General features: G+C 53.6%; 10 protein-coding genes across 10 annotated transcripts; 7 read left to right on the forward strand and 3 right to left on the reverse strand.

The window, feature by feature from the left end:
• Positions 1 to 146: 146 nt before the first annotated feature.
• On the forward strand, positions 147 to 1,004 carry SETTUDRAFT_91865 (uncharacterized protein; the record flags this gene model as incomplete). Its single annotated transcript, XM_008029329.1, has 1 exon — positions 147 to 1,004. The coding sequence occupies one exon, from the start codon at positions 147 to 149 to the stop codon at positions 1,002 to 1,004; it is 858 nt and encodes a 285-aa protein (XP_008027520.1).
• A 217-nt stretch (positions 1,005 to 1,221) lies between these two features.
• On the reverse strand, positions 1,222 to 4,444 carry SETTUDRAFT_91286 (uncharacterized protein; the record flags this gene model as incomplete). Its single annotated transcript, XM_008029330.1, has 7 exons — positions 1,222 to 1,892; positions 1,939 to 2,027; positions 2,073 to 2,575; positions 2,623 to 3,182; positions 3,232 to 3,913; positions 3,998 to 4,165; positions 4,214 to 4,444. The coding sequence occupies 7 exons, from the start codon at positions 4,442 to 4,444 to the stop codon at positions 1,222 to 1,224; spliced, it is 2,904 nt and encodes a 967-aa protein (XP_008027521.1).
• Positions 4,445 to 5,149: 705 nt separating this feature from the next.
• Positions 5,150 to 6,830, forward strand: SETTUDRAFT_91091 (uncharacterized protein; the record flags this gene model as incomplete). Its single annotated transcript, XM_008029331.1, has 4 exons — positions 5,150 to 5,220; positions 5,274 to 5,303; positions 5,361 to 5,435; positions 5,486 to 6,830. 4 exons carry the CDS (start codon positions 5,150 to 5,152, stop codon positions 6,828 to 6,830), a joined length of 1,521 nt encoding a protein of 506 aa, XP_008027522.1.
• Positions 6,831 to 7,324: 494 nt separating this feature from the next.
• SETTUDRAFT_117522 (uncharacterized protein) lies at positions 7,325 to 9,065 on the forward strand. Its single transcript, XM_008029332.1, has 3 exons — positions 7,325 to 7,496; positions 7,730 to 7,921; positions 8,110 to 9,065. Exons 1-3 carry the CDS (start codon positions 7,362 to 7,364, stop codon positions 8,926 to 8,928), a joined length of 1,146 nt encoding a protein of 381 aa, XP_008027523.1. The 5' UTR covers positions 7,325 to 7,361; the 3' UTR covers positions 8,929 to 9,065.
• A 751-nt stretch (positions 9,066 to 9,816) lies between these two features.
• SETTUDRAFT_90128 (uncharacterized protein) lies at positions 9,817 to 12,904 on the reverse strand (the record flags this gene model as incomplete). Its single annotated transcript, XM_008029333.1, has 2 exons — positions 9,817 to 10,730; positions 10,783 to 12,904. Coding segments are annotated over 2 exons (3,036 nt in total), but the record flags the coding sequence as incomplete, so codon positions are not given.
• A 630-nt stretch (positions 12,905 to 13,534) lies between these two features.
• Positions 13,535 to 15,289, reverse strand: SETTUDRAFT_163777 (uncharacterized protein). The gene is made up of 2 exons (XM_008029334.1): positions 14,859 to 15,289; positions 13,535 to 14,796 (listed from the first exon to the last, which is right to left on the reverse strand). Exons 1-2 carry the CDS (start codon positions 15,234 to 15,236, stop codon positions 13,948 to 13,950), a joined length of 1,227 nt encoding a protein of 408 aa, XP_008027525.1. The 5' UTR covers positions 15,237 to 15,289; the 3' UTR covers positions 13,535 to 13,947.
• A 1,341-nt stretch (positions 15,290 to 16,630) lies between these two features.
• On the forward strand, positions 16,631 to 21,346 carry SETTUDRAFT_137335 (glycosyltransferase family 24 protein; the record flags this gene model as incomplete). Its single annotated transcript, XM_008029335.1, has 3 exons — positions 16,631 to 16,773; positions 16,820 to 17,173; positions 17,222 to 21,346. The coding sequence occupies 3 exons, from the start codon at positions 16,631 to 16,633 to the stop codon at positions 21,237 to 21,239; spliced, it is 4,515 nt and encodes a 1,504-aa protein (XP_008027526.1). The 3' UTR covers positions 21,240 to 21,346.
• Positions 21,347 to 22,578: 1,232 nt separating this feature from the next.
• On the forward strand, positions 22,579 to 22,937 carry SETTUDRAFT_89997 (uncharacterized protein; the record flags this gene model as incomplete). Its single annotated transcript, XM_008029336.1, has 2 exons — positions 22,579 to 22,705; positions 22,843 to 22,937. 2 exons carry the CDS (start codon positions 22,579 to 22,581, stop codon positions 22,935 to 22,937), a joined length of 222 nt encoding a protein of 73 aa, XP_008027527.1.
• Positions 22,938 to 23,326: 389 nt separating this feature from the next.
• Positions 23,327 to 23,725, forward strand: SETTUDRAFT_163778 (uncharacterized protein). Its single transcript, XM_008029337.1, has one exon. The coding sequence runs from the start codon at positions 23,345 to 23,347 to the stop codon at positions 23,666 to 23,668; it is 324 nt and encodes a 107-aa protein (XP_008027528.1). The 5' UTR covers positions 23,327 to 23,344; the 3' UTR covers positions 23,669 to 23,725.
• Positions 23,726 to 23,946: 221 nt separating this feature from the next.
• Positions 23,947 to 25,191, forward strand: SETTUDRAFT_20556 (uncharacterized protein; the record flags this gene model as incomplete). Its single annotated transcript, XM_008028715.1, has 1 exon — positions 23,947 to 25,191. One exon carries the CDS (start codon positions 23,947 to 23,949, stop codon positions 25,189 to 25,191), a length of 1,245 nt encoding a protein of 414 aa, XP_008026906.1.
• Between the last annotated feature and the right edge of the window lie 1,129 nt (positions 25,192 to 26,320).

Consider the following 26,320-nt stretch of genomic DNA (forward strand, 5'->3'; position numbering starts at 1 on the left):
TTGTTAAGTTTAAAATATCCATGACGTTCGGAACGCTAGCTCCCCGCGCATCCCTGTCACGTCGCTCTTCACCACCACCTGCGGAACTCCGCCAGCTTTCTCACCCAACAACAACACAACGCCGACAAGTATTCCCACAGCCAGCCATGGTGCTCCTGGCAATGACGCCCGGCATCGCCCGTGCAGTCGCCAGGGCCGAGCAACTGGCGCCTGACGACTACGCTGGCCTGCACCGCGACGACGAGCCCGCCCTCGCCGACCCCCAGCCAGGCAACCCCATCTCGCACCGCCAGTTGATCGGCCTCTCCAAGCTGCTGAAGAAGCATCTGCCGCGCCCATGCCCAGAGACAACCATCGAAGAAACTGCCATCGAAGAAACCACACAAGATGCAGAAGAAGAGGCGATCCCAAGGACACTCGCAGCCCTCCTCGCAAACACAACCCTCTACACGCCGCCCCCGCCGCCCAAGCCCCCAAAGACGCCCGAATACGAAGCCCTCATGGCCCGCCTGCGCGCCGAGCAGGAAGCCCTCTCGTACGACCGCATGCTGCACCCGCCGCCTACGCGCGAGACCTTCTCGCAGCGCTTTCCCCGCGCCCCCGCGCCCTTTAGCATTGGGGCTGCGCAGGCCGCGAGCGACGAAGACGACGTGTCGTACGAGGAAGTGCATCGCCAGATTATCCTCATCATCAACATCCTCGTCTCCATTGTCTGCGTCGCCATCTTCATCTGGGTCGCCGCACGCCACTGGAGCGTGGGGTCGCGACTGGGGCTGAGCATGGGCGGGGCCCTGGCCATAGCCGTGGCCGAAGTGGCAGTGTACAGCGGCTACGTGAGGAAGGTCAGGGAGGCAAAGAGACTAGAGAAGAAGAAGCCAGAGATCAAGGAGATTGTCAAGACATGGGTGCTGGGCGAGCCGGGCCAAGCGGCAGCAGCAGAAGCAACCGGCTGCAAGGACAAGGACGGCGACGGCGTGAGGTTCAGAAAAGGCAAACACCGTTGAAAGATTGGCTCGTGGATAGACGCCGCCCATGCTTGCAGAGTATCATAACAAAGTCATCATTGCGCCAAACAGACGCCACACAATGCTCCCAAAAACCACCCGCGCCTACGCAAAGTTCATGCAAAAACCAGTCAGCACCAGCCTGGGTGCCTAAACTAAGACCCAGTACCTGTCTGTCTTCTCAATGGCAGCACGCCGCACTTTCGTCTTTCACATGCTACCTCTTGTCCTTTCTTCTTCCTGCTACGCCGCCAGCGAACCTCCCCAGGTTGCTCAGACTCGATCGTGGCTTGTGTCCCGGCGCGGGAGCCGGCGCCGCAGGTGGAGGAGCGGGCCTCATGACTCCTGCAGGGCTTCCTGGTCGCATCCCACCTACATTCTTCGGTGGCACAGGCGGGGGCGGGGCGGTAGGGTTCATCTTCATCTTCTCCTGCACCTCCTCTTCCTCTTCGCCCATACTGGCCATTCTCTGAGTGCGCCTAGCCTTCTCCTGCGTCTGCTTGAATCTCTCGAGCAACTCGTTCCATTTGACAATGGCACCTGCTTCCGGACCGCCCAGTCCATCTCTTGGCTTCAACCTACCTGGGCGTTCGAAGTTGGACATGGCGGTTCCTCCAGTAGAGGCAATACCACTACTGGTACTACTGTTGGTGCCAGCGTCTGAGCTTTTTTGCCGCAAGTGATTGAGAGAGGGGGAGGAGGAAGGGTGCACATACGTCGAGGCACTGCGCTGTGGCGCAATGTGTAGATAACCGATGGCTGAGACGCTGTTGAGGCGATTCTTAAGCGCAGCAAAGGCAGACGATTGAGGGAGCAGCATCAGCAGCCCATACATGCACTTGTACAGGTGTGGGTACCGTTCAGGCTCGAGAAGCTGCATGCGGAGATCTAAACGGCTTGTATTAGTAATCATGTCCATCGTTCTCCTGTCAACAAGTCTTACAGGTGAATACAGGAGACTCGAGGAGCTGCACGAGCTTGTCGATCTGAATGAGCATATTGACCGTCATCTCAAGGTCGGCACTGGTACTGTCAGTCTCTGTGCCTAGGATACGCACAACTACTTACAAGACTTGAAGCAAATGATAGGCCTGTTCGTAGGCTTGGGCTAGAAGACACAGTGAGAAAGTAGCTACGGCGTTGTGACACCAGGCCTTGAATAAAGTAACAAAAAATGATTGGCCGTCCTTGCTGTCGAGATTCCTTAGTCGTCTCCGCAAGTCTGCGAGTTCTGGTGCCGTGATGAGATTGTTGTTTAGGTTTTGCACCATGATGCTTGCAAACTCGACATCCTCGTCCTTGGCCAGGCAATCGGCCATGGTGCGGTAGATTCTTTCTGCACTGAGAGTAAGACACAACTGTCTAATAATGAGGTTGCCGCGCGTCTCGAGCAATCTACGGTCCGTACAGAACAGCTTCAGCAGGTTAACCATGAACGAGGTGAAATATGTGTCATCGCTATGTAGAGAGATCTGGGACAGCAGGAGCAGGTCACGAGTAACAACCGCATCTGACGGGTCAGACAGCGTCTTGAGCAGAGCGGGAAAGGTTCCATCGTCCACTGTGAGTATCTGCATCTACGTCAGTACCGTATAGGCGTAGCTCCGAGTGTGCTTACCCTGCCAGGCGCCATCCTGTGCAGCATTATCAGCCATGCTATCGCGGCAACCCGAGTGGCTTCGTGCTCATTCAAGAACTGCAACGTCAGAGCGCTAACCGCGGCCTGGTAATCAAGCTCTGGTATGGGCCGAGGGGCTGCCCCGCTGTCCTCTGCTGGTGTAGGGGACCGCGTACTCTTGCCATCAGCTGACTCGACTCTGTTTGCTTGGTCACGGATAACTGCCTTGAGCAATCGGCCAGATAGGTTAGAGTCTCGCCGCTGCGTGCCAGTAAGCTCTTTACCGAGCTCAGATAGGGAAGGCGGCAGTTGGATCTGTCCACTTGCCCCGCCATCGCGTGGACGATTGTCGTCAGATAGCGACAGGATGTAGTCCATGAGCGAAGCGTTGACCTTGACGGCCGCTTTGCGCACAGTGTCGACTTCATGCGACATCCTGGGCAGGACGTGCGACAGAAGGCTCGGGACAAACGGCATGATGTCTTCTGGGCAAATGTCGAAGAAGTTGTCAATCCAGCGCAGCGCCGCGAGCAAGATCTCCGTCTGCTCCTCTTCAGTGTCTACGTGCATTAGCCTAGTTGGACCTTGGACTCTGAAAGCGGGGCTCACCAGCTGGCGGGACGAGGAAACCCACGAGTATCTCGAGGATCTTGGGATGATCGACATGGACGTCTTGGCCGGGTATCCAGTTGCCATCGCCATTCATCGACTTGCCGCTGTCTCCCGAGATGGAGCCGCTTCCCTCATCCGCGTCGCCTTGGTCGTCGATCGAGTCTTGGGTGTCGAGAGGTGTAAAGTCGGAGGTGTCGCTTGTGCTGTGGATGCTGTCGGCAGAGTTCCTGCGCTCGTCTTTGCTGGTGCTCTTCTTGCTTTCCTCTATGCCCTTTTTGATCCGAGCAATCTTCTTGATCTCGCTCAGAAGCCTGTCGAGCGCCGCCTGTGTCATGGTGTACACATCTTGGTTGGTGTCGCTCAGGAACTTGAAGAGGCCGCCGAGGAAGCGCGGCAAATGGGCAATGAGTTCGAGATCGGGAATCGAGTCGAGGAGGGTGATCCATGCAACCAGAAAGGATCGTGTGAAGGGGTTGATGACGTTGATGCGCTCCTCGAGCAGAGGAAGGAAGCGCTCGAGACTAAAGGCGTATGGATACGGCTCCTCTTCGCCGTCGTGCTCGTCCGAGGTATGCAGCACCGAGACGTAGCTGGCGGCCGATTCCGAGACAATGTCCTTGATCAGGCGGTCGAGCAGCTCTGCGCCATTCTTGACAGACAGCTCCGAGTCTGCGGCCATCTGCGTGCTCGCGGCCATGTCAGCCTTGTTCTTGGACGACGAGAAGGGGAGAGGCGGGGCAGGGCGTCACAGGCACGTCCTCACCTTGCAGAGCGCATCAAAGACCTGGTTGAAGTAGACGAGGATCTCGCCCTTTGCCACCTTTGCAATGTTGTACATGCTCTCGCATGCGTAGTACCGAACGCGGGCATCTTGGTCGCTGAAGCATGCCAGGACCGGGGGCACAATCTCCTCGAGATAGCGGGCGACTTCCTGCACGCGGGTTAGCCCAAGTCGGCACGATGGAGGGTGAGTACGCACCGGGCCCAGGGCTATCGAGGCGGCGGCCAATCCTATAAGACCGCCATTGCGGGCGTGGGGCTGGTGGACGGCATAGGCATACTCGTGGCAGAGCTGGTGGACGATGCGGGCTATCCTGTCGTGGTCCTGGGCAGCGAGGGCGTCCCGGATCAGGCCCTCGAGCTCGAGGGCGCCGCTCTTGCGCTTGTCGTAGAGCTTGTCGTTGAGGGCTTTGGTGATGTTGGCGTCCATGGTGAGGGAGTGGCTGCAGGACAGCTCTACTACATGGTGCAGCTGCCCGCGTCTCGCATGCCGTGCGGTGCTGTGGCGTGCCCAGCGCGGGGGGGGGGATAGAGGGCAAAAGGCAAAAGGCAAAAGAGCGGTGCTGGTGCTGGTGGCAGTGCCGCTGCCGCTGCCGTGGATCGAACGAGGGGAGGGGGAGGGGTGCAGGGCGGGCCAAAGCTCCATTCACCTGCGTGCGGCCTTGGTGTTTCCTCTCTCGACGAGGGTCCGAGAGCCACGCGAGTCGAGGGCCCGCACGTCATCGTACACAAGCGCCCGCGCCCCGAATAGTACCTGTGCATGCGCATACGTCCAACACGCGCCAATGCAAGACCTTCTGCTGTTTTTTTCTTTCCCTCGCCCGCCCGCCCTCCCCTTTTCTCGCCGCATGCGCCTGATGGAGTTGCCATGGCCTGCCCGCGACGGCGCCGCCCTGCCCGTCTAAACGCCACCCACCCGTCCATGGCCTTGCCCACTGCCAGCAGCCCCCTTGGCCGCTAACCTCTGCTAGTCTATTGGCTGCTGGTCAGGTTCCGTCTCGCCCTGACCTCGCCCATCCGCCTCACCTTACGCTTCTGCCTTCACCTGCGCCTGTCAGGTGCCCCGGGGCCTTTGATGGAGAAGCTGAAGAACAAGCTGCTGGCCCCCCATCGTCGGGACCGGCGAGACGACGACATGGACCGGCTGAGAGAGCCCAAGCTGTCGCCCATTGCGACCGGAGGCTTCAAGCACTGGGCCGTGGCATTGTAAGTCCCCAGCGACGCCCCGAGCCCCTCGCTGCCAAGACTAACGGCGACAGCATCGTCTGCAACTTCAATGTCGACATAGGGTAGGTTAGGCTCCACACGCACCGTCTGGATGCACGTCATGTTGAGCCTTGGCCTAGTCCCGAAATCGAGATTCTCTATCCCCCACAAGTCCCCTTCTCGGCCGCCGACCTGAGCGCCATATGCTTCAACAGGTACCGTATGCACATTTGACTTGGCCCCTGCCCCTCTAAGACGCAAGCAGCTTCCCCGAGCAGCAAAATACAGAGACGGCCGAGGATCTTTGCTACCACTTTGCCATTACCAACAATTCGCCTGACATCCAAATCACCTCGCCCAACGCGCCCCATGGCAGCGCAGACACGCTGTATGGCTCGTGTGTCTTCCGCCAGGAGTATGATGGCTCAATGAAGAGAAGCTTCAACCAACGAACGCTGGTTTTGGTTTCCCACCACAACTTCACCTCGTTGAACTACCGCATCCTGCACAAGATGACCGAATCAGGCTACCTTAGCGATCCAACTACGCTGGAGGCGGCCTACTCGCAGATGAACACGTGGATGCCCCCATCGGTAGGCCGCCATGACCTCCCATTCATGGGAACCATGCTGAGGCTGGATATTGCCCCACACCGGTCGTTTCCTTTGCAGGGCCTTCCTGGCCCCACGCCCTTGATATCCGATACGCCTCTATCTATCTATGCATATGAGCCCATTGGATCGTGGGACAGCATCATGCACTACATGCCCTGCATCACCGACCTCTATGTGCTCTACGAGAAACTGATCCTGTGTGAAAGCATCATCGTCATCGCAAAGTCCCCCCAGCTGGCAAGCGAGGCCGTGTCTTCGCTTGTTGACCTCATCTGCCCGGTTCCCTATGCTGGTGTAGTCAAGCCCTACATGACTATGCAGGCAAATTTCAAGAGTATCGGCATCGATGGCGGCACACCCACGCCATTCGTTATCGGCATCACCAACCCCTTCTTGCTAAAGCGAATCGTCGCTGCCGCCGAGGCTAGTCACAAAGCTCGACCGCACATACTGTATCTGCAGAATTTCGACGGACCCGTGCCGATGCGCCGTCACCACTCGCTACATCACAAGTCAAGTCGCAACGCACTTCTCGACCTCCCGGGCGGTGGTATCGAAGTTCACACGCCCCCAAAGCGCTTCCTCAAGTCAGAGCCAACGATTGTGTCACGGATTGACGCATTACTTAGGCTCGGTGACCAAACTCGAGAACTCGGACCCATCGTCCGCCGCCACTTTGCCGAACTCACCGCTCAGTTCATCGCGCCCATCAACCGCTATCTCGCAACATCCCACGTCGTAACACCCGGAGGCAACAGCAGGTATGCTAGCTTCCAGGTACGAGAATTCCTGAGCAGCGTTAGCAAGTACGGGACCAGTGTCAAATTTCGGGGATCAGGACCGATACAGAGGCATCGAGCAAGAGATGGCATGTACGAGACCTTTTGCAACTCGCCAAACTTTTACTCGTGGCTGGAAATGAAGATATCACTAGAGAACGAGGCATCTGCTGGAATGCTAAACAGTCCAGCTGCACCTTCTAGTGTGGGGAGATAGGCTGTTGGCTAATCATACGAGCAACACCGTCGCAACTCCACGCCGTTGGTGCAGGTCATCGAGACCGTCTACCCTTGGAAGAATGTGGAGGCTGCCCTGTCTTCACACATATCGAACTCGTTATCGGCGTCTTTTGAATTATTTGTAACTCCCATTTTACATGTGTCAAGGTTTGCTCCTGGAGCACGTGTATGTTGGGAGGATTTGATACCCTTTGGTGTATGCGGCTGGGATAGGCGTTACATAGAGCATGATTACGGCGCACATACGGATTCTAGACTAAGAATCTTCGGCATGTAGTCTCTTAATGTATCAGAGAGCAAATGAGTCCTCTACTTAGATAGTCCAATGCTTAAAGAGTTCACCTCAACCTCTGCTTGATCTGTATGGTGTCCATCCCCATTTGGCCTAGCGCGTCCCCCGCTTTCGGGCGACCTTCAAAATTGCTTTTTCTACAAGTTAAACCCCACGACAAAAGTCTTTGACGCCCAATTGAGACATATTTTCTCAAACAGCCTGCATTCGGAGACAATGGATATCACGGAGATACAAGAGATTGAGCTACCTGGGGCATTTGACGCTCATGTGCACTTGCGCGATGGAGAAATGTCACAGCTGGTCACACCTACTATCCGCCAGGGGGGAGTGAATACCGTTTACGTTATGGTGAGTATGTTTCGTCATCAAATAATTCAAATGTCTTTTTGATTTTCATTCACCTTTTCTTTCTCTATCACATCTCAAGCGTTCCTATTTTCTCTTTGCATTCCACCGCTTTCTCCAATTTCAGTCTCAAATCTTTCATATCATCAAGCCAAACTCTCGAAACCCAGCCACACAAAAGAACGAACCAAAAAAAGGGAGGGCGGTTACAATGTGTATTCTAACATGAAATACAGCCGAACCTCGTCCCGCCAATCACGACAGTCCAGCAATGTCTCGAGTACCGCGATCGGCTCAGGGCCATCGAGCCTAATGTCGAGTACCTCATGTCGCTGTACCTGCACGAAGACATCACGCCCGAGGTGATTCGCGAGGCCAAGAAGGCTGGAATTACGGGTGTCAAGTCGTATCCGGCGGGCGTTACTACGGTATGTTTGCACCACTAGTCTTTTCATGTTAGAAGAAAGAAGAAGAAAGAAGAAGAAGAAGAAGAAGAAGAAGAAGAAGAAGTAGTAGTAGTAGTAGTAGAAGCAGGAGCAGAAAAAGAGTAGGGAGCAGAAGTGGTAGTAGCAGTGGTCCTAGAACCCTACTAACAAACCCATGCAAAAAAAAACAGAACTCCTCATCCGGCGTACTAGACTACAAGCTGTTCTACCCAGTCTTCGCGGAAATGGAACGCCAAAACATGGTCTTGAACCTCCACGGCGAAGTACCCTCGACACCGGCCCACGCCCCCGTCGATCCAGCATCTTCCTCCTCCTCCTCATCATCAGCATCATCACCATCTACAAACACCGCAATCACCATTCTCAACGCTGAACCAGCATTCCTACCTACCCTCCTCTCCCTGCACGCCGCCTTCCCCAATCTGCGCATTATCCTCGAGCACTGCAGCACCGCCGCCGCACTCGCCACGGTGCTCTCCTGTGGCCCCTCGGTCGCAGGCACAATCACCGCACACCATCTCTCGCTCATCATCGACGACTGGGCCGGCGACCCCTTCTGCTTCTGCAAGCCTGTAGCCAAAACGCCCGAGGACCGCGATGCGCTGCTCCGCGCCGTCGTGCAGAGCAACGGCCGGTTTTTCCTCGGCACCGATTCCGCGCCCCATCCGCGCATCAAGAAGCGTGGCGAGGATAAAGTGGCGGCCGGTGTGTTTACCCAGCCGTATGCGCTGGGCTACGTGCTGGATGCGCTGGAGAAGGGCGTCGAGAGGCGTGTTATCGCCAAGGAGGAGGTGACGTGGGAGGGCCTCGAGGGCTTCTTTGGCGTCTGGGGGAGACGGTTCTACCAGGTTGAGGCGAACAAGGCCGAGACGGTTGTGCTGAGGAAGGGCGCGGAGACGATTCTCGATGTGCTGGCCAAGCAGGGCGGGAGCGTCGACGTGGTGCCGTTTCGGAGGGGACAACAGACTTGGAGTGTGGAGTGGAAGTGAAAAAAACGGATGGAATTCTCTGGGGGCGAATTGTACGGAGAATGCGTAGAGTGGGATGACTCGTTTCGATATTCCGGCTTTCTACATATCTATCTATCTATCTATCTATCTATCCCGAACATATAGATGCAAATAGCGAAACTATCATGTGCAGTGATATGACGAGTTAAATGCCACATATAATGAACCCATACAAACTGGCTCCAAGTAGCCCTTCAACGTTGAACCAAAAGCCACGAATTAAAATAAAAAAACAACAACAACAACAACACTCCCGTCTGATTCCCATCTTACACCCATCCGTCATGTAAAATCCCCATGTCGCCATTCGTAACCACGGTACTCTACCTCGACCTTCTTGTCCCAGTTCTTGGGGACGAATTCTACCGACGAGCCGGAATGCCGTGTACGGCGTCGTTGGACCGAGTCCCGTGTCACGCTGGTGCGTGTCTGTTTTCTTGGGGGCTCGCTTGGGCGCCATGTGTCGTCGTCATCGTGTGAGAGCGTGTCGTGTGAAGAATTTCGTCGGGAGCGCTTGACGCCAATCCGGTGTGTGGTAGTCTTTGCTTCGGTGCGTGTTGCCGATAGAGAAAGTCTGCTCACGCGGCTTGTGAGGGTCTGGGGAAGAGTGGTCACGACAGTCGTGTCGTTTCTGCTGGTGGGTTTTGGCACTCTGGTTCTCGGTTGCTCGACCATCTTGGAGTGTTGCGGTTTTTCGTGTCTTGCAACAGATGAAGTAGGACTTCTAAGCCTTCGCCTTGTCTGAGGTCGCGCAGACATTTTTGTGGAGCTGTGGGCCGTCGAAGTAGAATCGTCATCGCTGACATCTTCGATAAGGCTAGGAGAAGTCTCCATAGTTCCGGTGGACGTGAACTCAGCCTCGTTCTTTTCAACGGCCCGAAGTAGTCCTAGCCCTACGGCAAAAGCCACTTTGCGGTCCACGCCATTTCCAACAATTCTGTATTGATCCCTTAGAGTTCCAATGATTGGTTCCTCATCGCTCCATCCTTGTGTGCGGCGAGCATCCAAAAGACTAATGGTCCTGGGCTCATGCGAGTGTATATTGGCGCCGTTCTGGGCATCTCCAACCGAGATGCCCGTTGTTATTGTCGGCACGAGGCCAGCTGCCTTGATCCTCCTGTATGATTTTCCAATTCTCTCCTCATCTTTGATGATTTGTAGATGAGGTGGTATAAGCCCACGCTCTTCAGCTTCTTTGTAACCACAACCCGGCGGCTGGCGTGGGATGTATTTCAAAAGGTCTCGTTTTTGCCAGGTTGGCAAATTCGGTACTCGATGATCCGGATACGGAATGCATGTTTGTGTAAGGCCGTTGCCAATATTAGGCAGCCCGAGACCCACTGTTGATGCGGGAACGTGATCAAACGGAGTTGGATAATGCTCACGTCCCCCATATCGCACCCCACTGGGCAGAACCCCGAGGCTTCTCTGCTTTGTATTTTCTGGCGTTCCGTGGGTATGCCATGCTTGTTCAATTGGGCTGAGCCCGGGAGCGGCTATGGTCACTATTAGACGAGATCGCTGCTGTGGGCTGCCAAAATTCCAGGCATCCATGATGCATTGGTTGACTTGGTAGCCCATTGACACTAGTGAAGCTACCACTTGAGCAAAGATGTTTTGGACCTCAACACCACCACGACTAGTTGATGTAATATCGATCACGTTCTCGAATACGCCATACAACGGCCTATACAGGTCCACAAAAGAGCAGAAGGTGCTCACAAGGGACGCGTTGTAAAGCGACTGGAGGCCCAACGGATTTTTTTGAAGTGAGGAAAAGGCTTTTGTAGCCATTAGCAAGTTTACGGGCCTTGAATGTCTTACCATACTTACCAATGCAAGGACATCCAGCCGATATCATGTCCACTTCACCCACTCGAACAATGCCCTTTGCTCCACCCTCGAGCGCCGAGTGTAAGAAGTCGTTGACGGAACCGCAGTACGGACAGAACTTCTTCCGGACACTATCCTTGATATTCGCTTGCTGCGTGCGAATAGCGTGTAGGCTAGTGTCTATCGCGGTGTGGAATTCCACTGCCCCTCCGTCTTCAAGACCTCTGTCCAATGAACCGCCACCACTAAAGATGCTTATGCCCCTCAGTTTACGGTCGATTCCTATCTCAAGGCATTGCTTCACGCTCTGTGGTAGCTGCCGTAGAAATATCAGTTGTCTCTTGCCATCCCTACGCGTCAGGCCCATTGAAATGAACCAAAAATCGCCGGCACCTCCACGGTTGTACGGAAAAGGTATTTGATCGTTTGCCACGTCCAACCTTGGGACAAAATGAATTGAGCAACGGCGCTGAATTTGGGAGATGTGTGCTTCCTCGTATGCATCCGTGAGAATGAGTTCGTTAGAGGCTACAGAGAATCGATGGGCCTGTTTTGCCAACTTGGCACAATCACGTCCTAGTCTCAGAAGCTTCCGTACGATAATCGAACCTTTTACGTCAGCTCCTTGGATGATGACTGGCTCTAGTATGTCTTGGTTATGGAGAGATTTCTGCAAATAGACCGTGTCGCCTGAACGGTAGTTGTCCATGTCCATCCGTGTGCTTCGTTCTTTTTGGCATCTGCACGTCTTGTGCTCGTCTTTAACAGTTACAAATGCACTTTCTTGTGCATTATAAGTTTGCCGGATAAAAATTCGCTTCGAATCGATAACTTTTGGAGACCAGTCGACGTCGTATTTTCCTTTGATCTCAGTCGATAGGAGTTCTTCCCCTGTGCAGTTGCAGTGATCAGACAGAAAAACTTCATTTTGAAACGGATACGTTGCTTTAGCCATGTGAGTATCATAGTGGCGGTAGATCCATAGCACAAATAATCTCTGAACCCCGTTGTCTAAACGTTTAGTTCTCTGGACGTATGCGAGCCAATCACTACGGGTGTCTCTCCAGACTTTTGTGTCTGTCTCGTTCGGCACATAAGCTATAATGTCACTAACGGCCACAGGCTCTGACCCGTAGGGTTGGCAGCGCAGGTTAGACAAGTCGACAGAAAATGAAGCTGGTGGCCCCCTCGACTTTGCGAATCCGAGCTTGCGTTTCCTGCGCTCTTTTTCTGTTTGGACGGCACTGCTTGGTCGCATCTCCTGCATTTGCTTGCCAAAATACGTGTCCCGGAAGCAGGCATACACATGTGGTGTCGCAAGTGTGGGCTGAGGATCAGCTTGTGGCTCCGTGTTTGTTAGGGCTTTTGCCATACAGTCAGTCCATATGGGCTGATCGAGTAAATGTTCGGAATTTGGCAGATTGTACGCCTGATTGAAAAAGTAATCGATATAAGCGTTAACGGCGACTCGGAAGTCGCTTTGATTTCTGAACGCTGCATGCCACTGCTCAAAGTCGCGGTGACCACGAAAGCGTTCCATTAGAAACAAATGGAAATTTGAACGGAAACTGTTCAGCGAACGCAGAGAAACTTCCATGTAGTCGATGACATGCTTTCCCAACTGAGCTACCCAGAGAAAAGGGTCGTGGAAGCGTCGATATTGAAGTGTCGGCTCTTTCAGCCGGTACCAGATGTCGTAAGTTGGATCATTGTTGGCGAGCTCAGATCGAATGTATGCTGTGATTTTTGGATCTTGATCATCTCCATATCCCTCGATAGAGCTATCCTGGATCGGTACGCCTTGGATGTAGTGATGAACGTTTCCTAGACGGACAAAGCCGTCGAAACACAATCTCTTGGAGACAGGAAGCTCGAGTAGATGCAGACTCATCAGCTCGTATGCTCTCTTGTAGTGATCGGGCGAACGATAAACCTCAAAGTCGTGTAGATCAACGATGAGAAGCCGCTTTTTTGAATCACGCTTATCGTGTGTAGTTTGCGCGCCCGAGTGTCGCGTCCATTCGGTTTTGAGCTGTCGAAGTGCCTCCAATTCAGATGTTATTGGCAGGGGCGGTGACCACTTTGTAGACTTTGAGCGCGCAAAGTCGGTGCAGGTCGACATACTAGTATGATGTTGGTTCTGCGAGGAGGCACCGTTTCGTGTTTTTCTCTTTTGGTTTGGTTTTGTACCGGCGCGGGCATTGCCTGTGGCTAGCATTCTGCGCATAGACAGACTCAGCTACAGCATCTATCGGGTGCGGATCGCGGTGTCGTGTGTGCTGCAAAAGCAGAGTTGTGCCATGAGCGCATATCGCTATACTTAAGGTACGTAAGCGAGAAAGTGAACGTGGCTTCTAGAGCATATTTCAACCTCTTTGGTGATAGCCAGTGGGTGAGAGGGTGCGAGGTGACCAAACTGGCTCACGCGTACCAGGCCAAAGCCCAGTGGACAAACACGTCAGCAAACAACCACGTAGACCATATTAAAGACCAGAGAAGTAGAAGTGCTGCCTTGGAGGTAAGGCAAAGAGTGGTTGAGCGAGTGTAGAAGCTTAGATTCAAACAACGTGACAGTGGCAGAAGGGGGTAGCAGTGAGGCAGGCGCACCGCCAATAGCCGTTGGGGAAATTGTGAGGGAAAGAAGCATGATTGCAAGTCTGTGTCTTGCGATTTGTGAATGAAGAGCTTCGTTGTTCGGTAGCAATGCCGTGAGAGGGTTTGCAGAGGAATAAGGGTCTCTGTAGGACGGGGGCTGCTTGGAAACGTGACCCTGTTGCTTGGTCCTAGCACGTGCATATCGTGTACAGGCGACATGTGCATCGAGTAGGTAAGCAAGAACAACATTGGTAGCGAGGACCGCAGAATGTAGAGACGCCTCTACCTCACCACTAGAATGAATGTCCATGTCAAGGACAAATGGATCTCACAGGTGAGAAAAGCAAGCACCCCTTCTATCATTGTCAAATAGCGACACAAATGTGTACATATGCAGGTATCTATGATAGCGTCACGACCTTTTAAACCCCGTGCTCATCCACTCTCAGGGATGGAGAAACCGTCGGAGCCAAATTCAGTTTCGAAAACGCCAACTCGATCAACGCCTTTTGCGCCTTGCATCCCGGACATGCGAACCAATATCAAGTCTCATTGCGCGCCCGGACGCGGCTAGTTGTGCTGTGGCGCATAGTCCCAGATGTGCGTCGAATCCCAAGACTCGGTCTCTTCCTTTCTGGCTTTTGGATCCTCGCCCCTCTTCTTCGCAGCGTCTCTCAGTTCGTCGAGCTCTTTGTCCATGACGGAAACCACAGCTTGGAGATCGGTCATGTTCTTGTGCTCCTCTGGGGTGAGTTGGGGTGAGTTGGAGTCCTGCTCTGCCTTGACTTTCTTCTTGTTGTACTTGTCGTACTCTGTAAACTTTTCATTGCGCTCGTCTTGCTTCTTGAAGTATTCGTTGAACTTGGCCAGGCCACCGAAGCAAATGCCGTAGCCATCGCAGTAGCACGAGTTCATGGCTGGACAGAGTATCTCATGGCCGGTGAAGATGTAGTGCCAGATGTACTCAAAGATGCGCCCCGAGAACTGGTCGTCGATGCCAGTGGTCAGCAGCCATTTGCGGTAGTGGATAAAGCGCTCGAGGGGCACTTCGCGTATGCGCTGGCGCGACACGGCGAATTGCGCGCAACAGGTGCCGGACAAGGAGGGGGGAATTGGCGCTCCCGGGTGGATCTCCTCCCACACGCTCCTCCGCCAGTAAATCTCCTCGGGCTTGTGGAAAAAGTCAAAGTCGCCGCCAGGGCGATCCATGTGTATCCAGTCGGGGCAGCCGGGCTCGTGGTGGCAGCGGATGTTCATGTATCCCAGGCGCGCGACGCGGTCGTGGTTGAGGCGTTTGAGCATCTGCGCCGAGTCGAGGCCGAGGAGCATGTTGTTGTGCCAGGCCCAGCGGTGGGCGTGCATGAAGATGGTCGTGTCGGCGAGGTCGTCGTAGTGGTCAATGATGTAGGAGAGGTACACCTGGGGGGACGCTGTTAGCCGCCAAACGGGCAAGGCAAGCAAGCGGCAAAAGCGACACATACCATGGCCTCGCGCCCCTTGTTCTTGGGCACCTTGTACTCGGCATTGGGGTTGTCGACCTCGTAAATAACCAGCGGGGCATCGGGAATCTCAAAGGCGATCCAGCTGATGTCCTCGTCCTTGGTCTTGGGCACGACAATCTTGTACGTGTAATTGCTGCCTGGCGGCTTGCTCTGGCCCTCGGAGAAGCGCAAGGGAATGCTAAAGTCGAGAGGATCGCCGCGCAGCGATGCTGGGCGATTGGCGTGGGCGGGCGTCGAGGGCCTCCATGCCAATGATGGCGAGGCTGCGCCGGGGGCGGCGTGCAGATACCACCACACGAGACAGAGGGCGAGGAAGACGAAGACAAAGGGCACAATCCTTGGCGGTCCGCTGAGCATGGTGACGGGGCGGCTGGGAGGGGGAGGCGGAGAAGGCGTGTCGTGTTAGAGGCGCCGCATTGAGGGGAAGAGGAGGAAGAGGAGGAGGAGGAGGAGGAGAAGCAGAGAACATTGCGCGGAGACCAGGGCGGCGGAGGAGCCAAAACAGTCGTCAGCAAGAGGCGGCCTTGTCTGGTGGAGCATGGGCTGGGCTGGTAGACGGCGCAGCGCGCTCCTCGTATTGTCTGGCTAATCTTAGCCCTGCAACACGCCCTGCACACAAGCTTTCGCCGTGCAACTGCTTGGCAGGGCGCTGGACGCCTCTCTGTGCCTGTGTGTGCCTGTGCCGGCCTGAGTTGTGCGGCAGCGCCTCTCCATGTCTACAAGTATGTCTATGTGCAGGTCACATCAGCTGTCAGCGTAACGACATATACGGCTGCTCGCGACACGCTGTCGCCTCGGGCAGGCTAAGAGAGCCCAGCCGCGAAACAGCGGGAACGCTGGCGCAGATACGCGCAAGCAATAGGCGTTTGCGACCACCACCTATACGATACCGCGACCAAGCCTGGACGAGTATTCGTCGTACGTAGTCGTGGTCGCGTCCTTTCCGAGCGTCCCGCTCCCCCCCAGCGGAGAGAGGCTTGGCATCTTCACCACCGACAGCCCGCACGCCATGCCTCCTTCGACGAGCCAGTGGTTGTATTGGGCTTTTTTGCGCCGACTCCATGTCGCGAGCACGCGCCGTTGTCCCCGAACTGTCAACCAGCGCAATCGCCGTCACAGGGGGCGGCAACAGGCCCAGGGTGTAGCAGTCTAGCAGCGGCAGGGTCGTGCCCCCATAGGCTCTGATACGCCCCGTCTTAGGCAAACTCTGGGTGACGTTTCGTCAGAGGACACGTATGATGATGAAGCGTCCCAGCATGTTCCTTTTCTCAACAGCCGCAGCCATTGCTGTTCGTATTCCACCCTTGCTAGCAACGACGCCCGGCCGTTGCTCTGTCGCTGTTAATAGCAAAGCCTAGCGCATCGTAAACCAGATGAAGGCGCGGCGGCATCGGAGGCTCGGCGCCCGGGATCGATAAGATAAGATAAGATAAGATAGCCGCGTCCCGGTGCATGGATCGCCAGCCAGACGCGGGAGACTCTTCGACCACGACAGCAACGGCAGCTTGCTGAGCTCGTGGCTGGTGACGGTGTCTTTTCTTGAATACGATTCATAACCACACTCGAGGCATTGGACCGCCGGCCCACGCCTGTGCAAGCAAACACACTATTGTTCCTACGCGCGCGTCTTGCCCACCGAGTTATGCTACACGTTGCAACTTCATAACATCCCGGTCCAACTGTGGACACAATTCACCAACTCGGCCTTGTAGCACCATACGTCTGCAGCGAATTGAGGCAACGCTCGCAGCATGAGAGCCTCGCCCGCTGCACTCGGTGCAAAAGCACTGCTTGTGCTCAGCGCATTGCGCCACACTGGCGTACTGGCGAGCCCCAGCATCAATGTCGCATTGCAGGCTGCCTTCAGCCCTGCCCCATATCTCGTCGAGCTGCTGTAAGGAGCCTCATGCACAGCCAGGCTCAAATGCTAACCAATCTAGCGAAACCGCTGCAGAAGAGAACGCGACCGCATACTACCCCATTCTCGACCGCATATCCGAGGGCTACTTTGACGACAAGACTACAGAGCAGGAGCTGTATACCGCCTTTGTAGACTTGCTGCAGAGCGATGGCCATATCACGCAGCCAGAAGCTCTTTCGTCCTTTGAGTTTGCCCTTTCCGTCCGCTCGGCTGCGCCACGCATAGAAGCACACTACCAATTCTACAATACATCCGTCGAGCCCTCGTTGGCTGCCGAGCAAACGGATGCATGCGAAATATGGGCGTCATTCCACGGAAAGCAATATTGCTCCGTCCACCTGGATGAGCCCTTTGGCAAAATCGCGAGCGAACGGTGCGTGACCCAGCGCAGTGGACGTGGCAAGTGACTGATGGCTGACAGGACATACCAATTGCCCTTTGACCGCATACTGGGCAACACCTCAGCTTTACCCGCCATCCTCTATGCCGACATCACCGCTCCGCAATTCAAAAAATGGCACAAGACACTGAGCAGCACCGCCAAGCAAGGCAAGACATCGTACCGTGTGAGACACAAGCCATCTTCCAAGGCCCCAGCATCGCCTCTAGTCGTCAATGGATATGGTGTGGCGCTCCAACTGAAGCGCACAGACTACATTGTTATAGACGACAGGCAGGCAGCAGAGAGTGACAAGAACACGGCGCAGAAACCAATGGACACTGATTTGAACAGCGAAGAAGACGTTGCCGATCTCAAGCCCCTGTCCAAGGACGACGTGGCTGATCTCGGGCTCAAAGCCGCCAGTTTCGTGACGCAAAGCGAGCAACCCATGGACACCCTTCTAAAGCTCGTTCAGGACTTTCCCAAGTACTCCTCCATCATCGCCTCCCACAACGCCTCCGACGCATTTGTTGAAGAGCACATCAAGAATCGCGAACAACTGCTGCCCACTGGCTACAATGTCATTTGGATCAACGGCGTGCAAGTACCCACTCGTGATGTCAACCCATACTCGTTGTTGGCACACCTGCGGCGCGAGCGAAAACTCGTCAATGGCATCCGCAGCCAGGGCCTCTCTGGACCCGAAGTCATCTCTCTCTTGTCGCATTCAGCGATTGCGGAAACGCAGTCAGAAAGCGAACCACAACGCTACGATTTTAGGGATGCAACCGAAGGTGGCGACGTCATTATTTGGCTGAACGATATCGAGAACGATGACAGATATGAAAACTGGCCAACTGACCTCAGGGCTCTCTTGCAACGAACATTCCCTGGTCAGATGCCGTCTTGCCGCAGAGACATTCACAACGCCATCGTATCCGTTGACTTCACCTCCGCTAACGATGTGACAAATCTACTTGAAACCATTCTCAACCTGGTCAAACGCGGCATTCCCATACGCTGGGGTCTCGTTCCTCAAACTCTTACATCCGAAGCCCTAGCCCAGGCCAAAATCGTCTACCACCTCCAGGAAGCCTATAGCATCACTGCCATGGAAGTATATCTGCAATCATCATTAGACAACAAGAAGCTCGCACAGCCAGACAAGGCCATCTTTGACGCAACTGTCAAGACATCAACGCTCCGCGAGGAACAAACATCGCTTACGTTTGAAGATGTTTGGAACTCGGAAGATATAGCCAGACGCATTACAGGCGCTAAACAGTATTTGCAGCGCCTGGCTGCAGAAGGCCCAGGAGCACCAGTCTTTGTGAACGGTGTTCCTGTTCCTGCGACTGAAGAGTGGCTCCAGACCGTCAGTGAACGAATCAGCATGGATCTTCGCGAAATTCAAAAGGGCGTCTTTGAAGGCGCCTTCAATGAAGAAAGCTGGGTCCCGCTATATTTTGTTTTCCAGGCTGCTAGTAGGCGTAACCCCTTGATCATTCCCGAGAAGGAACAGAACATCACACTCATCAACATGGCCGAGTTTGAAGAGGCCCATGGCGACATCTACAACAAGATGCCACGGGTGTACGCATCAGAGTCTGCAAGCAAGAGCGACTGGGTGCATATTGCGCTCGTCGCGGATTTTGACTCGGAGAATGGCCTTGCGCTTCTCAAGTCGTTGGCAGATTTCCGTGAAGCCAACCCGAACGTGGAAGCTGTATTGATCCACAACCCTCAAGCCGGCGCAGAACAGTCCAAGGTGTCAGAAAACATCTTGGGGGCTTCCAAGACTGATGGCAAGCTCACAATCGAAACTCTGCTAGAACTCCTGGCCCGAGAATCCAAACCTGTCTCCTTCCCTGCAGAGTCAAGACTATTCTGGAAAGCCGCCGAGCCCATTTACGACGCTTTCGGTCTGAAGCCAGGACAACACAGCCTTGTCGTCAATGGACGCCATGTCGGACCTATCCCAGAAGAATACACGTTCTCTAAAGACGACATGGAGACATTAATCAGCTACGAGACGAAAAAGCGTACTGATCCTCTAAGCAAGGCGCTCACTGAGCTCCAGATTTTGGACAAGATACAGTCGCCGTTCGATATTGCCAAGATACAATCGTTGGTTGCGCTATCCACCGTCTCGGATGTTCCAGAGGGCATCTTTGAAACGGCTTCGACTTTGAGGTTGAGTACGTTCAATGAATGGACTGCTGAACACACTGCCATTATCAAGGGTGACAAGGACAAAGCAGTGTTCCAAATTGTGGCTTCTGTGGACCCGGCTACCGAGCTTGCCCAAAAGTGGGTTCCGATTCTCAAGGCCTTGAGCGACATGGAGGGTGTTCATCTCAGGATCTTTTTGAATCCTAAGCAAATGCTGCAGGAACTCCCTGTTAAGCGTTTCTATAGATATGTGCTTGAAGCCCGACCTCACTTCAACTCGGACGGATCTGTGGGAAGCTTGGGAGCCCATTTCTCTGGTATCCCGAAGGAGGCGCTGTTGAACCTTGGTATGGATGTGCCTCCGTCATGGCTCGTCGCGCCAATAGAGTCCATCTATGATCTTGACAATATCAAGCTCAGCACGATTCCAGCCGGTTCCAACGTCGATGCTGTCTATGGGCTGGAGAGCATTCTCATCGAAGGACACTCTCGCGATACTACGAACGCCGGGCAAGCACCTCGAGGGGTCGAGGTCGTTTTGGAAACTGAGAAAGACCCGCATTTTGCTGACACCATCATCATGGCTAACCTGGGCTACTTGCAGTTCAAGGCTAACCCTGGATTTTACAACATTAAGCTGAAGAGCGGTCGGTCCCAGGAGGTCTTCAACCTCGACAGTGCGGGTCCAATTGGCTACGCTCCCCAGCCTGGCGACGAGACTACCGAGATTGCACTCATGAGCTTCCAAGGAGCCACCATCTTCCCACGACTATCTCGCAAGCCTGGACAAGAAACGGCTGACGTTCTCGCACCAGAGGAGTCGCTTGCTTCCGAGTTGGCTGGTAAGAGTGCGCAGAAGGTCAACAAGTTCCTAGGCAAGATTGGCGTCAACTTTGACTCGGAGAAAGTCTTCAAGAAGGGCGCTGATTTGCTGTTGGGCGGAAAAGCAGTCACAAAGGGCACACAGGCAGACATCAACATCTTTTCCGTTGCGTCAGGCCATCTGTATGAGCGCATGCTGAACATTATGATGCTCTCGGTCATGAAGCACACGAAGCACACTGTCAAGTTTTGGTTTATTGAGCAGTTTCTCTCGCCCAGCTTCAAGTCCTTTGTGCCACACATGGCCGCAGAGTATGGCTTCGAGTACGAGATGGTCACGTACAAGTGGCCTCACTGGCTACGTGGTCAAACGGAGAAGCAGCGCGAGATTTGGGGCTACAAAATCCTTTTCTTGGACGTCTTGTTTCCTCTGGATCTCGACAAGGTCATCTTTGTCGATGCGGACCAGATTGTCAGGACTGATATGTACGAGCTTGTCCAACACGATCTCAAGGGCGCGCCCTATGGCTTCACTCCCATGGGTGACTCGCGCACCGAAATGGAAGGTTTCCGCTTCTGGAAGACTGGATACTGGGCCAATTTCTTGCGTGGCCGTCCTTACCATATTTCTGCGCTCTACGTAGTCGATCTCAACCGCTTCCGCCAGCTCGCCGCCGGTGACCGGCTCCGCCAGCAATACCACGCCCTTTCAGCCGACCCCAACTCGCTTTCCAACCTGGACCAGGATCTGCCAAACAACATGCAATTCAACCTTCCCATCCACAGCCTGCCGCAAGAATGGCTGTGGTGCGAGACATGGTGCAGCGATGAGGATCTTGCCAAAGCAAAGACCATTGATCTCTGCAACAACCCGCAGACCAAAGAGCCCAAGCTCGACCGCGCGAGACGACAGATTCCCGAGTGGAATGTCTATGATGAGGAGATTGCGGCGCTGGCAAAGAGAGTCAAGGGCGAGCAGAAGCTGGTGGATGTGCAGGAGCAGGAGCAGCTGCGCGAGAAGAAGGAGAAGGATGCGGAAAAGATTCAGCACAATGAGTTGTAAAATGCGACAGTAAGGGGATACAGATAGATTAGATGAGGATTTACATGGTTGTCACGGGTGTTGTTACCTATTATTACTGCAATACTAGTAGAAAACCACTGTATACCAACCCGCCATTCCTATGCATATCCATCTATCCATCCCTTCTGCAGGTTGTAGGTGCAACATGTAGCTCAGACCTCGCAACACCATCACCACCATCTCAGCCCAAAATCAAAAAGTCCCACCACTTCTCATCCTCCCTACACCTACATGGCATGCTGATTGGCCCACACACACACACACACCTCATCATCGCAGATCGTTAAATGCAACAGCTGCTGGGTCCACACCACCACCCTCACGATCGAGAGTAGGAGCTGGGAGTGGGAGTGAGCGAGAGAGCCGTCTTTTCCGATACCCCCTTGTCGATGATCGACAATCCGGAAGTGCTAACCGCGTAACGAGCTGCGAGTATGCCGTCATAACCTCCACTACTGTATAGCAACTCCACACTCCACACACACACACAGGCACAGACCGCGTTCCTTGCACACCACCTTGATCCTGGTGTTTCGTGCTAACAGGAAATTGAGTGCTACACCTAGTGGTAGTGGTAGTGAAAGTTAAGTTGTGCCTTGGATATCGGATATTGGATTGAGAGACACTGGGAATCGCGGCTTGCGAGTTTGCGGGCTGGTGGGTGAGTACATGCAGTGGGGAGAGAGGAGAGAGGGGAAGGGATGGGATATGTACATAGTTAGGATAATGAGAGAGACACAGAGAGAGAGAAACAGGGTGGAAGGGTAGGTGAGCAAAGAATACTACTGCTGCTACGTAAATGTCGAATCTCGGGATATCGGAACGCGGATATCGGCCCCCCCCCTTTTTTTTAGCGCCTGCGTCTGGCGTCACATAAGCATTTGCTGTTTTTTTGGGGTGCCTGGGCCTGGGTGTGGGTGGGTGGGTGTAGGAATGGGATTATGCACTCGAGTCGCCAAGATATGTATGACATCGCTGTTTTGTCTCGGGGCTGGGTGTTGGCGTCATGCTGGCACTGGCACTGGAACTGGTGCAAGGGGAAGTGGAAGTGGAAGTGGAAGACGTAATGTGGCTGTCTGGCATGGCTGGAAAGATGGCACGCAAATGCGTGTAAGCTGGACCAGACCGGCCAGGACAGGACAGGACAGGACTGGGTAAACTGGGGTATTGCGTCAGTGTATCCGATATATATATATATATATATATATATATATATAAAGAAGTATACTTTCCACTACTAATACTACATTATTCCAACAAAAAGTTTTCATCCTCATACATACACATACACATTCATCCCCTTGTAGCTACAACAAACATGTCAGGTCCCTCTCACCAAGGCATCACCGCACCGGGTCTCAGCGAGGCAGACCAGAACATTAACAACACCGTTGAGGATATTAGCCATCAGGCTGCGGGACACAAGGCGAACTTGAGTAATCCGAGTATGTTTTTTTTGGGGGGGGGGGGGGTTCTAGCTCTCTCTCTCTCTTTCTCTCTATCTCTCCCTGTGGGTGCGCTTGTCGTTCTCGCTCGCGCAACATGACACTTGTATAAATACCTGCTGACACAATCATCACAGATACCAGCGAGCAGTCGAAGAAAAACTCGGCTGAGGCGCTCAAGGCGCTCGGTGGTGAGGACGCGTTTTATGGGAAGCAGGGCAAAGGCGAATAGACGTGGTTAGTCGAGCAGTTGGGAAGATGAGATTATGATACCTTGATAGTTTGAATTATGATGATATTTGCCGATATCGGTCTTTTTGAATAGCTTGTGAGTTGGGCGCCATGTTGTCTGACTGCGGAATGAGAAGAGTTTGGGAAGCTGAGGGCTGTTGATTTGATGCAACGACAAGAAGCAGAGTGTATTCTAGCAAGGCGTGCGTACGGTTTCACATAGGTTTTATCACTTATCAAGATTCTCTGCCTGTCTTACTTACAATGTCCAGTTAATACCCAGCTTCATCGCGGGTCAGTGAAATGACGTCATGCTTTACAAGTTACCCCACGACATTGCTCAACCCCCCTCAACCCCTCATACCCTCACAACAACCCCTATACCAAGCACTCATACACCCACACACCATGGCATCCCCCGAGATCCCTACCCTCCACTCCAAAGCAGAGTACCTCAAAGCCGTCATGTACGAAGGTGTCACCATCCTCGAGGGCACAGCAACCTGGTGTCCCTCGTGCAAGGCTGTCGCGCCCGAAGTCGCAAAGATGGCAACAGAGTATCCCAATGTAAAATTCTACACATACGATGTCGAGGAATGCGAGGATATTGCGCAGGAGCTGGGCGTTAGGCAAATGCCAAGTTTTAGCATCTTCAAGGATGGAGATATCCAGGATGGGGTTACGGGGGCGAGAATAGCAGAGGTCAGGAAGAAGGTTGAGAGTTGCTTGTAGGTGGGCAGGTAGCGATGAAGGTATGTAGTTGTTCAAAGCTATCACATGTTAAAGTCACGATTGTCCCACTGAATGCGGTAGGAGGGCCGTTTGTTGTGAAAGTGAAGGTGACTTGAGAAGCGAGATGTGACACCACCCATCTCACAGCAATTTTCCCTTGATCTCGTCAACGAAAACAGAAAAACACATCAAGAAGCTTTCGTGTTTCTCGTTGAAACAGCTATTCAGGATCCTCAGTGCTGCACACCCTTCCAACTGCAAGCTTACTCAACTGCGATATGGGGGGACCGTTTCCGAAAAAGAAGCGCAATGATACAGAGGCTTCGGTCTCTACGGTTTCGGCCAAAAGGTATGGGCAAGTTCTTGGAGAATACGAAGCCGCAGTGAAGAAATTACAGGACACCCTAAGCAAGGAAACAAGGTCCATTATCCAAGAGGTAGTCGAAGCCAAGTCAAGCAAGCTCCAAGAGCACCAAATTCAGCATACAAAGCTTGTTGGCGCCACAACCGCAAACAAAGTCCAGGCCACAGACAAAATCACGCCATCAGCTATCAGTGTCGAAGACGTCGCACGTATTGTGTCTAATGCACAGACAACTCGGGGGGCCTTTGTTGCTTTTGAGAAAGCGAGTACATGTGCTCAGCTTAAGCTCGAGCTCTGCAATCTGGAAGAACAAGTTTCGAAGGAGGAGGAAGCCCTGGTTCGTTCAGGCGTCGTGGGCTCGGACTGGTGCAAATGCTACGAAAAGATATCCAATCTCCGGGCCAAGATCCAGGTGTGTGCATACAAGCTGCAAGATGACCGTGAGCAGGCCACACACCTTATCGCATCCGCCTACAAAGCCATGCGCAAAGCCGCCTATATATCAAGCTGTAATATTGAGATTCCCGGATTGGGAACGTGGACCAGCATGCCCATGCCAGCCACGGTCCCTGACAAGTACGCCAGCGCCAGTACCCAAATCTCGTCCGAGAGTCTCATAGCCGTAAAACCGCGCTACCAATCCATCCAAAAGGTCTCCCAGGACGTCTTCGCAGTCGGAGACATTGGCTGGCTGCCTCTCCCGCGCCTCTCGCTCTGCCCCTCCCCCGCCGACATACCGTCGTCCTGCGGCGCCATCAGTCTGAAGACTTATCCCTTTATCATCGCCAGGAAGCTGCCAGACTGCATGATCGGCCTCGTCATTTCCACCGCGGGCGGCGACGGGCTAACACGGAAACCAGAAGCCATCCGCCAGCGCAGCACGTACATTTTTAGTGCAACTACGACTCGGATTCTGGACTTGCCCTCGCGTAGCTCCGTGTTGAATCCACGTGTGCTACTCAAAGTGCAGGAGCCTACTGCCGGTGATGGTTTGGATGGATATTCACCCGACGAAGGGGCGTTTGTAGATATGCTGGATACATACACGATTCAGTATGACTCGCGGTTTGAAAAGGTGGCGTGTCTCACGAAGGCGAGTGTGGGGGCGATGAAGCAAATGCGGCTTTCGGCACTGTTGCATGGTGGTTTTGAGGGATGAATGAGGAGGACTTGTCTGGCTGCCCTTTTTGAACGGGTTCTTTACAGATATCCACTATGCGGCAAGAATGTCTTGGGTTCTTCTCTTTCTGCCTTTCTTATTGAGGCTTTAGCTGCGTAGTAAGATTAGTCATGTGTTCTGCGTAGGGCCTTACTGACAATACCTGGCTCCGAGAAGCTGTGTATCTACATATGTCTCTTTGTAACTGGATAAATACCAAGATGTTAGAAACCTCTGTGCGAAATTAGCCGTGCTAAGCCATCTACCCACATGACAAACACGAGAAGGGCCAGTACGGCTACGGCTGCTAGAGCGGCTAGAAACGCCAGTCACAGGCAGGGCATTTGAACCAGCCAGACCAGCATACCAACACACCATCTCCCTCCTTTACACCCCCCCCTTTCAACACCATATCTCGCCATACCACGCCATACCAAAATTTCCATAACAAAATCTACTTACCCTACTCTACTCTACTCTACTCTACTCTATTCTACCCACTAAAATCCCCTCTACCCTCCCCTCGCTTCCACAGCCTTGCCTTCCAAAGTCCATGCATCACACCCCTTTCTATTCCCCACGCCCTCCTTTGCACACCAGCATCCAGATCTCTACTTTGCATTAATGCATTGATTTCGAACCACAAACTTCTCGTTTACATTGCGTGTACGTAGGCCTGATTTTGGTTTCAATTTCGAGTTCCATATTAACGCTAGCAATATGCTGTGCTATGTATGTATGTATGTATGTATGTATGTACTACTTGGTTAGTTAGGTAGAGTAGGATGCGATAGTTACCAAGGTACTTACTTCTACTCAGATATCACGTATACGCATATCCATACCTTATCCACAGCATATATATATATATATAACGTATGTGGCAAGCGAGCGCCGCAGGCAAGCGAGCGCCGCACCCCACCAAACCTGCGCACCTCTCCTATCTCAACGAACAATGGCTCAACGTAGCGCTACTCAATTAGCTTTGAATAAAGCAGATATTCAGCTTGCTATTTCTTCTATTAATCTCTATTAAACACAAAGTAATCGTCGCGCTGCTGCTGTCTACAACGTGTACTAAACGAACAATCCCGCCACCGACGCGCTGGTATACCTGCTCGACGCGATT

Source organism: Exserohilum turcica, assembly GCF_000359705.1.
Source record: "Exserohilum turcica Et28A unplaced genomic scaffold SETTUscaffold_3, whole genome shotgun sequence".
Classification (NCBI taxonomy): domain Eukaryota; kingdom Fungi; phylum Ascomycota; class Dothideomycetes; order Pleosporales; family Pleosporaceae; genus Exserohilum; species Exserohilum turcicum.